The following is a 14,951-nucleotide window of genomic DNA, read 5'->3' on the forward strand; positions in this document are numbered from 1 at the left end:
GTACTTGTTTCCTAGCACGGCGCCCGTCGTAGGTGATCGCATACCTTAACTTAAGGTATGCGATGGATGCGACCAACGCGATTTTAGGTCTATTTTTAGCCTTTTCCCGACAATGAAAAAAATTGCGTCCATCGCATGCCTTAAGTTAAGGCATGCAATGCGACCGATGCGATGGACGCGATTTTACATAGGGAACAATGTTAAATGGGCCAATGGACCCGATAATTCATTGTATACCCACCCTTATGGGTATTTTACATGAGAAATGCCCCCTCATTGTTAACGTCACCCCACGATGAACGCCAACCTGAAGCGTGGCGAGCGCAGCGAGCCCGAGAGAGGTGGCTGTACGCGTCCTCCGACCTTTTCATACCCCCACTATCCACATTGGCATGGAGTTGAGTTTATATAGTGTGGCGAGCGCAGCGAGCCACCGAGCCCGACGCGTGGCGAGCGCAGTGAGCCCCGCGCGGGGACACACATAACTTCACAGATATTACGCGGATGCTCGCCACGCTTCGGGCTCGCAGCGAGCCCGAAGCGTGGTGAGTGTAGCGAGCCCTGCAAAGTAATGCGCGTCCCCTCGCGTCCTTGCGCTCGCCACACTATATGAAATCAACTCTACGCTGACGTGGATAGTGGGGGTATGAAAAGGTCGGAGGACGCCTACTGCCGCCCCTCGAGGGCTCGCTGCGCTTGCCACTCTTCGGGTTGGCGTTCATCGTGGGGTGGCGTTAACAATGGGGGGGCATTGACCCATCAGGGTTGGGAAACAATAAAAATTGGGGTCTGGGGGGCATTTAACATTGGGGCCAATGTAAAATCGGGTCTCAGGGACCATTTTACATTGATTCCAATGTAAAAAATTGCGTCGATCGCATCGCATGCTATTTGGTTGCATGCAATGCGATCGACGCGATTTTTGGGGTCCCGATGGATACAATTTTTATCGCCGGCGCCGTGCTAGGAAGCAAGTACCGAAGTATGTAAGGCCAAATCTAAAAGACAAGTGTTTGGTTCAAATGAACAGGTCAATTAGCATGGTTGGTCAATGCATTCCATACACAGACACTGATTATCTAAACCCGGGCTGGCACTACCCAATCAGCAGACCCTGCAAAGAAGGGAGGCACCAGACTATGTATGAGCTCTCCCTGCTGTCCGACACTGCCACTGTGCGCAGCTGCCGGCTGCCGCTGTCAGTGTATGACAAGCAGCACCGGCAGCAGAGGGGGGAGAGAGAGAGCTTACATCGATGCTAAAGCACAGAACAGCAGCAGCCATCAGCAGCAGGGGAAGTCCCTGGCTGCAACTCCCTCACTGACTGCAGTGCTGAGTCCCTCCCCCTCATCTCAGCATCAGGGGTCAGGAGTCAGGACAGCGTGTGCCGAGCTGTGATTGGAGGAGCTCGGCACATGCTGATTAAAGGAGCCTCTGATTGGAGGAGGGTATCTCATGCTCCTTTGGTCCCGAAAACACAGAGGAATGGATCTCACAGCATGCCATGGCTTCCTCTGTGAGTATACACTCTGCTTTCTCTGTAGCTCCTGCCTCTCCCTGCAGATTCTCCCTCTTTCTTTCTCTGCCCTTCATCTGTCCCACCCCTCTATGCTCAGTATCTGCCTTCCTCTCCGTGTCCATAATCTGTCCCCCTTTCCCTGCTCTGTATCTGCCCCCTCTCTCTGCCCAGCATCTGTCCTGCCCACCATCTCTCCCCCTCTCCTTACCCTGTACCTGTCCCTTCTCCCTGCTCAGCACCTGCCCTGTCCCCCCACCTGTTCAACATCTCTCCCCCTCTCCCTGCCCATTATGTCCCACCCCCTCCCTTCCCAGTATCTGCCTTCCTCTTGCTGCCCACCACTTGTCCTATCCCCTCTCCTGCCCACCATCTGTCCCGCTCTCCCTGCCCACCCATCATCTAACCCCTCTCCCTGCCCATCATCTGTCCCACCCCCTCCCTGCCAAGTATCTGCCTTTCTCTCCCTGACCAGCACCTGTCCTGTCCCCCCTCCTGCCCACCATCTGCCCCCTCTCCCTGCCCAGTATCTGCCCCCCTCCCTGCCCAGTATCTGCCCCTATCTGTCCCATCCCCTATCTGCCCAGTATCTGCCTTCCTCTCCCGGTCCAGCATCTGTCCTGTCCCAACCTCTGCCCACCATCTATCACCTCTCCCTGCCAAGTATCTGCCCCCTCTACCTGCCAATCATCTATCCCTCCCTGCCCAGTATCTGCCTTCCTGTCCATGCCCACCATCCGTCTCCCCTCCCTCTGCCCACCATCCATCCCCTTCCCTCTGCCCACCATTTGCCCCCTCTCCCTGCCCACTATCTTTCACCCTCGCTCTGCCCAGCATCTCTCCCTTTTCTATCTGCCCATCATTTCTCACCCTCTCTCTGCCCATCATCTCCCCCCCTTTACTTGTCCACCATCTGCCCCCCCTCTCTGCCCAGCATCTCCCCCTCTCTGCCCAGCATCTCTCCACCCACTGCCCATTATATGTCACCCTCTCCCTGCCCATCATCTGTCCCCCCATCCCTCTCTGCCCAGCATCTCTTTCACATCTCCCCAGCATCTGCCCCCCTCTCCCCACATCTGTACCACCCGCTCTCCCCACATCTGTCCCCCTCTTTGTCCAGCATATGCAGATCTGCGACCCTCTCCCCAGCATCTGTCCCCCCTCTCCCTGCCCTTCATATCTCCCCCCTCTGTTTGCCCAGCAACTGTCCCCCTCTCTCTACCCATCTTCCGTCCCCCCCTTTTCATGCCCATCAACTTTTCACCCTATACCTCTCTGCCCAGCAACTGTCCCCCACTCCCCACATCTGTCCCCCCTCTACACACCCTTTATTTATTTATGTGTGTTGTCCCTTTATTAAATATGTGATGGAGGGCGCCGGACACCCTAGCACCAGCCCTGATCTAAACCAAACTACCATACATCCCAGCCAAAATCTGACAACTTTATACCAGATGGATTTGTAGTCTCCTTGGGTCCATAAGTACATGTTGCATACACTTTAGTGTACTCTGGCATCTGGATCACAGCAGGTATGCAAGGGCACCATTAGACAATTTAAAAAGGGCTGTGCATCATTCAATATATAAGCATTATTTTCCTGGCCAAGCCTAATGAACTTGGCGACTAAAAGGCTTCACATAAAATCATTGCTCAGCAAACCCCTGATTCAATGTAATTAACCTGTTCTTGTTGTGTTGCCACAGATGCATAATTTGGCCAAATTTTTGGAAAGTAAAATTACCTGTACAGTAGATTCCAAAATCCCAAACCCCAAATTCTCTGAAATCACAAAGGCATTTGCGATCCATGAAGTAATGGTATCTGGTACAATAGAGTCTATTTCTAGGAATGTTTTAGGTCTGAAAATGAGAGAAAATTATTAACATGTAATTCATATCATATATATAATTTCTAGAAGGTGATTCTTGGTGAGGCCCTCTTTACTCGCTTCATACTTAACCAAAATTGATAAACGAGGTACCATTTTAAAGATTAAGTTCTCAGCTTCTGATGAATTGTTCATTTACCATTGAACATTGTATTGGTTGTTAAAAATCGAAGTTAAAAATTGACTTTTGGCCCTAGAATTTTTTTCCTGGATTTGTCGATACGGCACGGCTAAGATGATCCGTTTTACTCGGCTACTGACAAATAAAGAATGGATACAAATGAACTGGTCCATCTTTCATCCTACTGCAAACCACCAACCTCGCTATAAAATTAATCGTAAGGCCACATGGTAGTATTTTCATTTAATTTTGTTCATATAGTTTTAAATCATACAAGATCAATATACACACAAGGTATATCAGGCGCAAAAGTGGCAAATTAATTAAATTTAAATTATATGTTAATCAATACATAAATGGATAATCACAGCTCCAATTAAACAATTGTGCTGCTCCCAGAAGTAATAAATACAACCAAAACAAACTAAACAAATGAAAGAGAGTGCACTGTGTTGATATATTAAATGTAATATATAAAAAATTAATTACACATATAACCATACACATAAAATAATAATTTGTATAAGCCTTGTATACACAATCCATCAATTTTATGATCTCCACAGCGACTTACATCAGGCCGGTGAGTGTGAGGTCCTTCCCCGGCACAGAGAGGACAGCGAGAGACGGGAGATTGACAGTCTGCTCCCGACGGAGGTTCCAAGTCCAACAGAGCCCCGCCGGTTGTAGCAGACAAAAATTTATCCCCCATTCAAGTAAACATCAATCCTCGCTGACGTCACCCCACTTATATATGCGGGCTATGGTAACTATAACATATTGGAACTTTTTTATGCCACTTGGAAATTTATGAAATTCTTAAAGGCACAGGAACTTTTATTGAAGCTGCTCAAAAGTTTTTTCTTGTTGGAGGCATCTGAACCAGTTCAATAATTAAATTGATAAAAAGCTGGTACTCTTTACCTAGAACGGCGCCCATCGCGGTGATCGCGACATCGCGGGCAGTACATAAACGGCCGCGACGCGATGCCCGCGATCACCGCGATTTTCCCATAGGGAACAATGTTAAAAAGCCAGATTGACCGCGATTTTGCATTCAATGCCTCAATGCCCGCGATTTTCACATAGGAATCAATGTTAAATGGGCTACAGAGCCCAAATAGGCAGAATTAACCCTTAAATGTCCCCCCAATTTTTGTACGCCACCCCACGATCCACGCGAACCCGAAGCGTGGCGAGCGCAGCGAGCCCGCGAGGGGCGGCGGTACGCGTCCTCCGACCTTTTCATGCCCTACTATCCACGTCGGCGTGGAGTTGAGAATAGAATAGTGTGGCGAGCGCAGCGAGTCACCGAGCCCGAAGCGTGGCGAGCGCAGCGAGCCCCGCGAGGGGACGCGGATACCTTCACAGGTAAACGCGTCCCCTCGCGGGCTTCACAGGTGTCCGCTTTTCGCCACGGATACCTGTGAAGCCCGCGAGGGGACGCGTATAACTGTGAAGGTATCCGCGTCCCCTCGCGGGGCTCGCTGCGCTCGCTACGCTTCGGGCTCGGTGGCTCGCTGCGCTCGCCACACTATTCTATTCTCAACTCCATGCCGACGTGGATAGTAGGGCATGAAAAGGTCGGAGGACGCGTACCGCCGCCCCTCGCGGGCTCGCTGCGCTCGCCACGCTTCGGGTTGGCGTGGATCGTGGGGTGGCGTACAAAAATTGGGGTGACATTTAAGGGTTAATTGTGACTATTTGGGCTCTGTAGCCCATTTAACATTGATTCCTATGTGAAAATCGCGGGCATTGAGGCATTTTAAAGTAAAATCGCGGTCAATCAGGCTTTTTAACATTGTTCCCTATGGGAAAATCGCGGTGATCGCGGGTACACGATTTTTATGTACCCGCGATTTACCCGCGATGCCCGCGATGACCGCGATTTTTTACCCCCGACGCCCGCGATTCTAATCGCGGGCGCCGTTCTAGGTAAAGAGTACCAAAAAGCTATCCATCTTAAAGGAGATTGCGATATCCATAAAAGTGATGGATTGTGTATGCAAGGCTGGATATCAATTGTTTTTATAATTATTATTTTATGTGTATGGTTATATGTGTAATTAATTTTTAATATATTTCATTTAATAGATCAACACAGTGCGCTCTCTTTGATTTGTTTAGTTTGTTTTGGTTAAATCATATAAACATAATGTGTACATTGTAAAATATAAAGAAAATTATAAATTGTTACATTTTACCCCATGTTAATATTCTTCCAAATCCATGTCTCAGGAAAATAAGATCTGACACGAGGGTCACCAAAATGAAAAGCATTTCCAACTGATATGTCTTTCTCAGAATCATAATGTGTTTTAACCACTGTAAAAAGAAACTGATATTTAAAAAATAACAAAAACCAACCATTGCGAAGTCACTCTGAAAATATACACTCATATAACCAAGCATTCATTTGTTTACTATACTTAATGAATGGTAGCTACAAGTTCTGAGATGGAAACTGTCCTCTATCTATGGGAGTGGAAAGAACCCTAGATGAAACACTAATACTGAACCACAGCTCCCTTTAGATAATTAGTCAAATCTCAATGAAATGTCAAAATGTGCACTAGAACTGATGTGTAAGCACCGATCATAGAGTATGATTCACCAAAGTAATTTATAATATAGTTATACAGTCAAACATGCATATTTTATTCTACACCAACCAAATGCCTAATATTGTGTAGGTTCCCTTCATGCTGCCAAAACAGCTCTGACTCATCAAGGATCAAAAGTATGAGAAAGAAGGGGATGTGAAACCGCGCTTTTATCTATTGACATTCAACAGGTGAAGATAAAAAATTACATTTATTAAAATACACTTTAAAATAAATCATATAGACATAGAGTGGCTGATAATGAAGTTGATAAAGGCAGAGCCTAGATAGTCACCCAATTTTTCCAAGGATAAGTCTCAGTGTCCGTTCCTATAGATGCTTCCTGGTGTTGTCCCAAATGAATTAGGCCGATGGTGAAAGGACAGTTAGGAGTGATGTTATCCTCCAACCCAGGGAGCACCGGATGGTGTTTGGGCTCAACCTGGTTTGTTATAGATGCAATGTCCTGGTTTTGTACGGCTGCTGGGATTTGCTTTTGGAAGCTGGTCCGGTCACAGCGGGGGGTTAAATCAGGAATCCAATAGTGGGTGTCTGGTGTGGCAGTGTTTAACCTACATATTGGTATGTACATTTACAACTATTATTCTGATCTAATGGCGGCTAACACATAGTAGCTAATATGATCTCCTCCATTCTTTGTCTTCACCACCTAGAATTGTTACCCCTGAGGAAGTCACTTGTTGACGAAACGCGTTGGGTATTTTCTGTCCTTTGAAATTAACAAGGGTGATACTTCTGTCTCACGAAATTGACAAATTACAAGAAAATAATATTTTAATCATTTTATGTGACTATGTATTAAATTGCCAAAATGTAATATGTGTCTGTAATTATTACAGAAATTGTAGTGGTGCTGATTTACAGTAGTGGCGCACTTTGTTTCTGCTCTATTCATATATATATATATATATATATATATATATATATATATATATATATATATATATATATATATATATATATACATACACACTGCTCAAAAAAATAAAGGGAACACTAACATAACACATCCTGTATCTGAATGAATGAAATATTCTTATTAAATACTTTGTTCTTTACAGAGTTGAATGTGCTGACAGCAAAATCACTCAAAAATTATCAATGGAAATCAAATTTATTAACCCATGGAGGTCTGGATTTGGAGTCAAAATTAAAGTGGAAAAACACACTACAGGCTGATCCAACTTTGATGTAATGCCATTAAAACAAGTCAAAATGAGGCTTAGTAGTGTGTGCGGCCTCCACGTGCCTGTATGACCTACAATGCCTGGGCATGCTCCTGATGAGGTGGCAGATGACTAGATGGAAGCGGCTAGATGGAGTCCGGCTACTTTGTCCAGAACCAGACCACCATGTGAGACCAGCTCGCTGACCAATGTGTCTGGGAGCCGTCCGCACACAGTGTAGCCGGACTCCATCTAGCTGCTTCCATCTTGTCATCTGTGGCAAATGCAAGTGTCATATGTGCCTGATCTTTATTACTTAAGAATTTGCTATTAGCTGGACCATTTAATTCATCTGGACTGTGTATAGTTGCGCAATTAACATCCAAGTCACACGAATATACCTCCCAAATATATACTTATATAATATAAGGACTGGTTCAAGAGGTTCCTATAAATTATTTAAGGTCTACTGCCCTATATTGATTTTATATGTTATGACTAAAAAAACAATTTCTATTTTTCATGACTGCTGCTTATTAATTAATTAATTGTATTAATAAAAATTAATCGTGTTTGACTGTGAACAATTTTAAAGTTTCATATGTGCGCTCTCTTAACAACAATTGCCTAGTTTGCCTATGCCTATGGCCGGCTCCGTCAAGATAACATCCACATGAACAGCTGGACCCAAAGTTTCCCAGTAGAACATTGTACAAAGCATCATACTGCCTTTGCTGGCTTGCCCTCTTGCCATAGTATTCCAAAGTACCATCTCTTCCTCTGGTAAATGATGCACCCATCCGTATATATAAAAGAAATGACATTTCGCCAACATGGCTTTTGAAACAGGTGTGTAGTTACGTAGCCCAATATGCCCAAGAGTGGGCCAAAATACCTGCTACAGTGTGTGCAAACCTGGTCAAAAACTACATGAAACGGTACTCTTTACCTAGAAGGGCGCCCACGATTTTGATCGTGGGCATCGTTAGTAAAAAATCGCGGCCATCGCGGGCATTGAATGCACTAAAAAATCGGGTGCGATGCGACTGACGCGATGCCCGCGATTTCCATATTTCACAGCGAGCCACCGAGCCTGAAGCGTGGCGAGAGCAGCGAGCCCCGCGAGGGGACGCGGACAGCTGTGAAGCCCGCGAGGGGACGCGGATACCTGTGAAGGTATCAGCGTCCCCTCGCGGGGCTCACTGCGCTCGCCACGCTTCGAGCTCAGTGGCTAGCTGCGCTTGCCACACTTTCTATTCTCAACTCCACGCCGACGTGGATAGTGGGGGTATGAAAAGGTCGTAGGACGCGTACCGCCGCCCCTCGCGAGCTCGCTGCGCTTGCCACGCTTCGGGTTGACGTTGATCGTGGGGTGGCGTTAACAATTGTGGGGGCCATTTCACACTTCAGGGTGCCTATTTGGCCTCTGTGGGCCATTTAACATTGTTTCCTATGGGAAATCGCGGGCATCGCGTCGGTCGCATCGCACCCGATTTTTTAGTGCATTCAATGCCCGCGATGGGCGCCCTTCTAGGTAAAGAGTACCCATGAAATTTTTGACCTCTGTTATTGCCAACCAAGGTTATATTGCAATGTATTAAGTTTAACTTTTTGATTGTCCAAATATTTACACTGTATATGTGACAAAGATCTCTGAATTACCTATTGCCATGTGATTTTTCTTATCTTATTGCTAATAGTAATGACTATTGGTGTGGTGGTGGTGTTTTCTAGTTTAGAACAGCCCTCCTCCCTTTCAGCACCTGGGAGCATTACTAATTTGATTGAGCAGCTTTTAGTTTGTTTTATTTTAGAAAGGCATTTACTGGACCTGCATTTCAAAAGCATACTGGTTCTTGTGTAGCCTTACAGTAGACAACTATGCCCAGAGTGAGTACTGTTATCATGCAGTGTAGAGGTCTTCAGTATCAGATAAACCTTGAGGATAGCCTAGAGGCTTACCATATTTTTGCAAATATATGTAACTAAGATCTCTGGATGTGTTATTTTTTTTAAATGTTATTGCTGGGGTAAACATGTTTTGTGTGTATTTCTCATCTAGAACAACCCCCTCCCTTTCAGCACCTGAGTGGGGGCACTACTAATTTGATTGAACAGCTTTCAGTTTGTAAAATGTTAAAATGAACAAATCATTTTGGAATGAATTGCTGGGTTTCTTCACTCATCCATCCTAATGTTATTTCAATAGGGTGTTCTACGTTGTACATTATTTTATTTTTTTGGTACTTGTGTAGCTTATAAAGTGAGCCACCGAGCCCGAAGCGTGGGGATGCGTAAACTGAGCCCAAAGTGTGGCGAGAGCAACCAGACCCGTGAGGGGACGCGGATTACTTGACGTGTATTCCGCAAGGCTCGCTGTGCTCGCCACGCTTTGGGCTCGTTTTACACGTGCGCTCGCCACACTTTATAAAATCAACTCCACCCCGACGTAGATAGTGGGGGTATTAACAGGTCGGGAGGACGCATACCACGTGCGCTCGCCACACTTCGGGCTGACGTGGAAAATGGGGGTTCGAAATGGAAGCTTTTGCAAGTTTGTAATATGGAGCACTGGCAAATGCGCCCTTTATTGTGCATGAGTTGCACTTGCAGACCGCACCCCCCGATTTGTGCACGAGATGCACATGCTACCGAACCCCTAACCCTGACCGTCTCCCTGAAGCGGTCACAGGCAGGGTTGCCGTACCCTGCCACATGAATTACTGAGATGCACAGGCGTATGAGACGCTCATGCGTCTCAGCCAGATGGAGCACCTCTCCGCTGGCATCCGTCAGCGCAGGGGATCTGTGGTTACCGGTGCTGTGTGAGAGGCGCTAGGTTTGCCAGGGACAGAGCAGCAGCTCGCAGGGACAGTACGGTGACTACGCTACCTGACTGGGACACTACGCTGACTACACAGGGCTGCTGCTGGGACATGCTGACAGAGTAACATAGCGTGCCGCCGTGAAACTACACAAGTACCTTTTTTTTTTTGCATTCATACTTATATTGTATATCTCAAGAAAAAAGCAAACCAACAATACTGTTCCAACTGGGTTCAAATTAAAAAAAACATGTAGCAAAATGAATTTTCTGTGAAGAGCACCAAATTATTCTTTATACTTACATATATCATAAGCATCTTCCTGCTCAAGAATGGCATCAGCAAACACCCCAATATTACATCTCTATGAAGAGAAAAAAATATCCTCATCAAAAAATCAATCTCCAAATCATTTTTTTTTTATGTGGCTACATTATCTGATAATGTTGCCACCATCAAATAATGTACATAAAACTGTTAGACTTACAACATGGCAACATAGATACTCACTGGTTGGGCCCCTCCAATTTAGGTTGCATTACATGTATGATATGGTTACTGATTATCCTAGTGATCGATGTAGATTTGAAACTAATTTGTGTAATCTAGCTCTCCCTTTATTTAACATTTTTGTTCTGTATACCCTTTGCCTGAACATGTTTTATATGTACTGTTATTAGTTACAGTGTATATATATATATATATATATATATATATATATATATATATATATATATATATATATATATATATATATATATATATTGTCAGAGAATATGAATGATAACTCACAAACTGTTCTTTCACTCATGGTTAGTGGTTGGCTGAAGCCATTTATTGTCAAACAACTGTGTTTACTCTTTGTAAAATCACACCATACTGCACATGTCAAATGTGCAATTTTTTTTTAACTGAAATTCGCACCAGGAATAGGGTGCAAATTTTTACTCACAGTCAGAAATCGTATTTCTGGTGATTTTTACTCACCAAAATGTGTGATTTTTTAGACATGTGCGGTTTTTGTAACGATAATGTGCGATTTATTAGACATGGAAGTATGTGCATTTTTGAAAAAATTTAAAGAGCCAATCAGGCTTCAGATGATCCCTGATTGGTTGTAGCCGTCTCCATGGAATGGGACTCGGCTCACTCTGCTGTCAGTGCGGGATAAAATGCGCTGGAGGACCAGCTTTGTGGGAGCTAGGAAGGGTAATGTATATGTGAATTCATTGGTGCAAAACGTATATAATAAAGTTGTACTTTTCTATGTGTGTGTGTGTGTGTACCTTTATTGGGAGGTTCAGGCTCCCCCAGGTACCCCTTCCAGGGCTGACCAACCACGGTCCTCACGTTTTGGCCAGAGGACCTTGTGTAAAAAGTGTCCCCCAGCTATGGCATGGCACCGCTGGCTGTTGGAGCCCGGTTTTTGGAACCAGGCCTGGTCAAAGAGCCCAATGTTGGTTTCCCAAATACTCGGGTACCCCACAAGTTTTTTCCCTCGCATTTGGGGAACCAGGAGCCCAGGGCTGGTTTTGCAAGGGAGGGGGAGCCCCACATCGTTTTGTTTTTTTTCTTTTAAGTTTACATTACTTTTTTTGACAGAACCATCCACAGATCTCACTGATCTGTGGATGGTTCTGCCCAACTCACCAGCCTGGACCTGGTCTATTTGTTTTGCGATTTTTGGTAATTTTAAGTATGCAAATTACATTTGCGACATGGATGTTTTGGATAACAAAAAATATGGATGCGATTTTGAATGTGCGGTTTTTTAGGCAGGTAAAAATGTGCGAGTTCAGCCATTTTTACCTAAAAATAGCACCCTATTACATTTTACCCATAGGCTTATAAAAAAATATCTTTTAAATAGATATGATACAATTACAAACAATTTGGGTATGGATCATTGGATAGACACCAACTAGGTCGACAAGCATTAGGTCGACACCACTAGGTCGACATGCATGAAGGTTGGCATTCAGAAAGGTCGACATAGGTTATGTTCGACAGAGTCATTAGGTCAACACAAGCATTGGGTTGAAATGGGGAAGATCAACAGTCAAAAGGTCGACATGTTTTTTTTTACTTTTTTGACCCAAATGTTGTCATAGTCAACATGGACACTGAAACGTAGCACCTTGTCCCTTCGCTGTGCTCGCCATGCTTCCGGCACGGTGCCTCGCTACGCTCGGTACATTATTTTATTCTCCTACCACGCTGTAGTGGATGGTAGGGCATGAAATACCGCCTAACGGCACATATCGGCTCAAAAGAAAATTCTAAACCCCATGTCGACCTTTTGACTATCAACATTCCCCATGCCGACATAATACTTCTGTCGACCTAACCTATGGCAACCTTCAGTCGTGTCGACATTCCTGCATGTCGACATTCACGCATGTCGACCTAGTGGTGTCGACCTAATGCTTGTCGACTTAATGCTTGTAGATCTAAAGACCGTATCCCAACAATTTATGCATACAGTTTGATATAAGAGCTAAACTTACTTATTATTGGAATTATATTCAAGTTATAATGTTATAATGGTTGAAATTGAAAATAACCATTTAAAATATGTGACATGACCTGGTTTTCCGATGTATCAGCAACTGTACGTCATTGGACAAAATTGTGCAATAGCAGTGGGCACCCCTATGCTCATGTTATCTTCTGCCTAAATTAGCATGGACGCACAAATGTGAATGACAAAGGATAGCAGCAACAATCATTATAACTGCTGGTTCTCCGACCCCTTGCCTGTTTACATCCTGCTATCTAACCACCACCCACTTGCTTGCACCTCTTGTAATCTGCCTGTCTCCCCTTCCTACTAGATTGTAAGCTCCTCCAAGCAGGGCCCTCTTCCCTCCTGTTGTCAAAGCCCACTTCTCTTCACATTTCATTTACAGCTCTCCTATACTCCAACACTCAGTGACCATCTTCGTCTGCATACTCATCTCCATCATTGGCCTCAAGCCTCTAGTTGTATGTTGATTGAGTCCTCACTACCTACATTTAAGCTGTAATGTGTATTGATCTGTGGCGCTCTTTATTTGTACTGTATTTTTGCTATTTATTCAATGTTACGCCAATCTTTGTCTCCCTGTACTGTTCCTTTTACTGCGCTGCGAAACACTTGTGGCACCTTATAAATAAATCACACCTTTTGTAAAACTGACAACAGTAAGTTGGAAAAAAAGCACATACAAAAAGATAACAGAACACAAGTAAATCTAAAGCACAGAACTACCAACAGGTAGCATTTACCAATAAATTATAATTACTGCAGCTATCACCAAAGCAATAAAAGGAGAGGTTAATTGTGGACAGAAACATGTAAATATTCCCTGGCCTATACCATATGTCTCTTAAGTCCAACCATGCTTGTCTATAACTGGTCCACTACAAATTTTACACCATCAAAGCCCGTTTTCTATATCAGAGATTCAGGTTAAGATGGACATTGAGATATATTTTAGGGAAAATGTTACCCAGATGTTCAGCTGCATTTTTTACTCAGATTTTCCAAAGGCAGCAGCGCTTGTATTCTATTACTGCTTTGTGTGTTGTGCATGTCTTTCATTTGCGTATGCATGGAATTACAGTTTCTCCATCTTCATCCTGGCTGAACTACCTCTGTATTCACCAAAAGAGATTAAACTGCATAATTAGCTAAAATCAATTGGCAGACACAGATTTTGGCCGCATGTCATTTTTATACTTTGTATGTTCCCTTGGCTCGTGACTTCATATTTGCATTGTTTTGCCAAAAAGTATTATCAGTACATAAAAGAATGAAGACTATCAACAAAACTACTCGTTGGAGGAACCCTGGTGTTTCATGAGCTCCACCAATGTATTCTTTCAGATTCAAATAATTAATGGCAGCTTCAATTTAGCTTGGATAAAATTATAAAGACGTAAGATATTGACCTTTTGTTCATATACCGATGATGATACTCTTTATGAACGGATGATGTAATTCTGGAACAAATGATTGCAACAGCCAATGAACTGTTTTATATTCGTCTTTCTCTACAGCAACCGTTGGCAGTGGATGTTGGGAATGGCACCCGCTGGTTCTGTGTTGATCCTTCTCTCCCCCTTTCACAGACTGCTACCAAGCTGTGAAGATATCTGATCGCAATAAGAGACAGATGTTCTATGTCATACAGGGCCCCACCACAGAGAAGACAGGGATGCTGCAACACCTTCTTTTCACAGAAGTCCCATGTTGCTGTGTTTGAGTGACACATCACTGTCGATTGGCTAGGAGGAGGTAAACTAGGAGGAGGTAAACTATTGTGCTAAAGTATGTGATTTGTTGTGTGAGAACAGTACTCTTTTACCAGAGCTATAATTACAGTAGTGGTGTGGAAAATGCTGTGCATGTGCTTCCTCCTTAAGTTCCTGCTGAGCCTCTGGCACTTCCTGCCACAAACAGACCAGGCCAGGAGGGGTTCTCTTCTGGCAAAGAGAAATAGGCAGGTTCTTTTTGAGATGTGGATTTAGGCTTACCATACTATCCTTTTTAAACCGAGATGTTATGAATTACACAGTTTCTATGGCTGGCTGACTTCAAGCGTACATTTCTCCTAGTTTTAATCAGCTAGAAAGCCTAGTAATTTATGAGTGTCCCAGTTTAAAAGGGATAATGGGTACTTATATGTTAGTTGGGCGCCCACTATAGTAATTATGCTCATACCCCCACTATCCATGTCGGCACGGAGTTGATATTATATAGTGTGGCGAGCGCAGCGAGCCACCGAGCCCCGAAGCGTGGCGAGTGGACTTGTAAAACTAAGCAA

The 14,951-nt window shown here is 44.3% G+C and overlaps 1 protein-coding gene across 4 annotated transcripts in view; it reads right to left on the minus strand.

The window, feature by feature from the left end:
- The window catches only part of LOC146064098 (CD109 antigen-like), a 216,304-nt gene that overhangs the window by 113,670 nt on the left and 87,683 nt on the right, over positions 1–14,951 (minus strand). For all 4 annotated transcript variants that reach the window (XM_083177197.1, XM_083177198.1, XM_083177196.1 and 1 more), the window contains 3 exons: positions 10,447–10,507; positions 5,733–5,853; positions 3,261–3,378 (listed from right to left, as the gene is read on the minus strand). In XM_083177197.1, the coding sequence (XP_083033323.1) occupies positions 3,261–3,378; positions 5,733–5,853; positions 10,447–10,507 (300 nt within the window). The remainder of the gene's footprint in view (positions 1–3,260; positions 3,379–5,732; positions 5,854–10,446; positions 10,508–14,951) is intronic.

Source organism: Crinia signifera, chromosome 3 (genome assembly GCF_055691185.1).
Source record: "Crinia signifera chromosome 3, ASM5569118v1, whole genome shotgun sequence".
NCBI classification, from domain to species: Eukaryota; Metazoa; Chordata; class Amphibia; order Anura; family Myobatrachidae; genus Crinia; species Crinia signifera.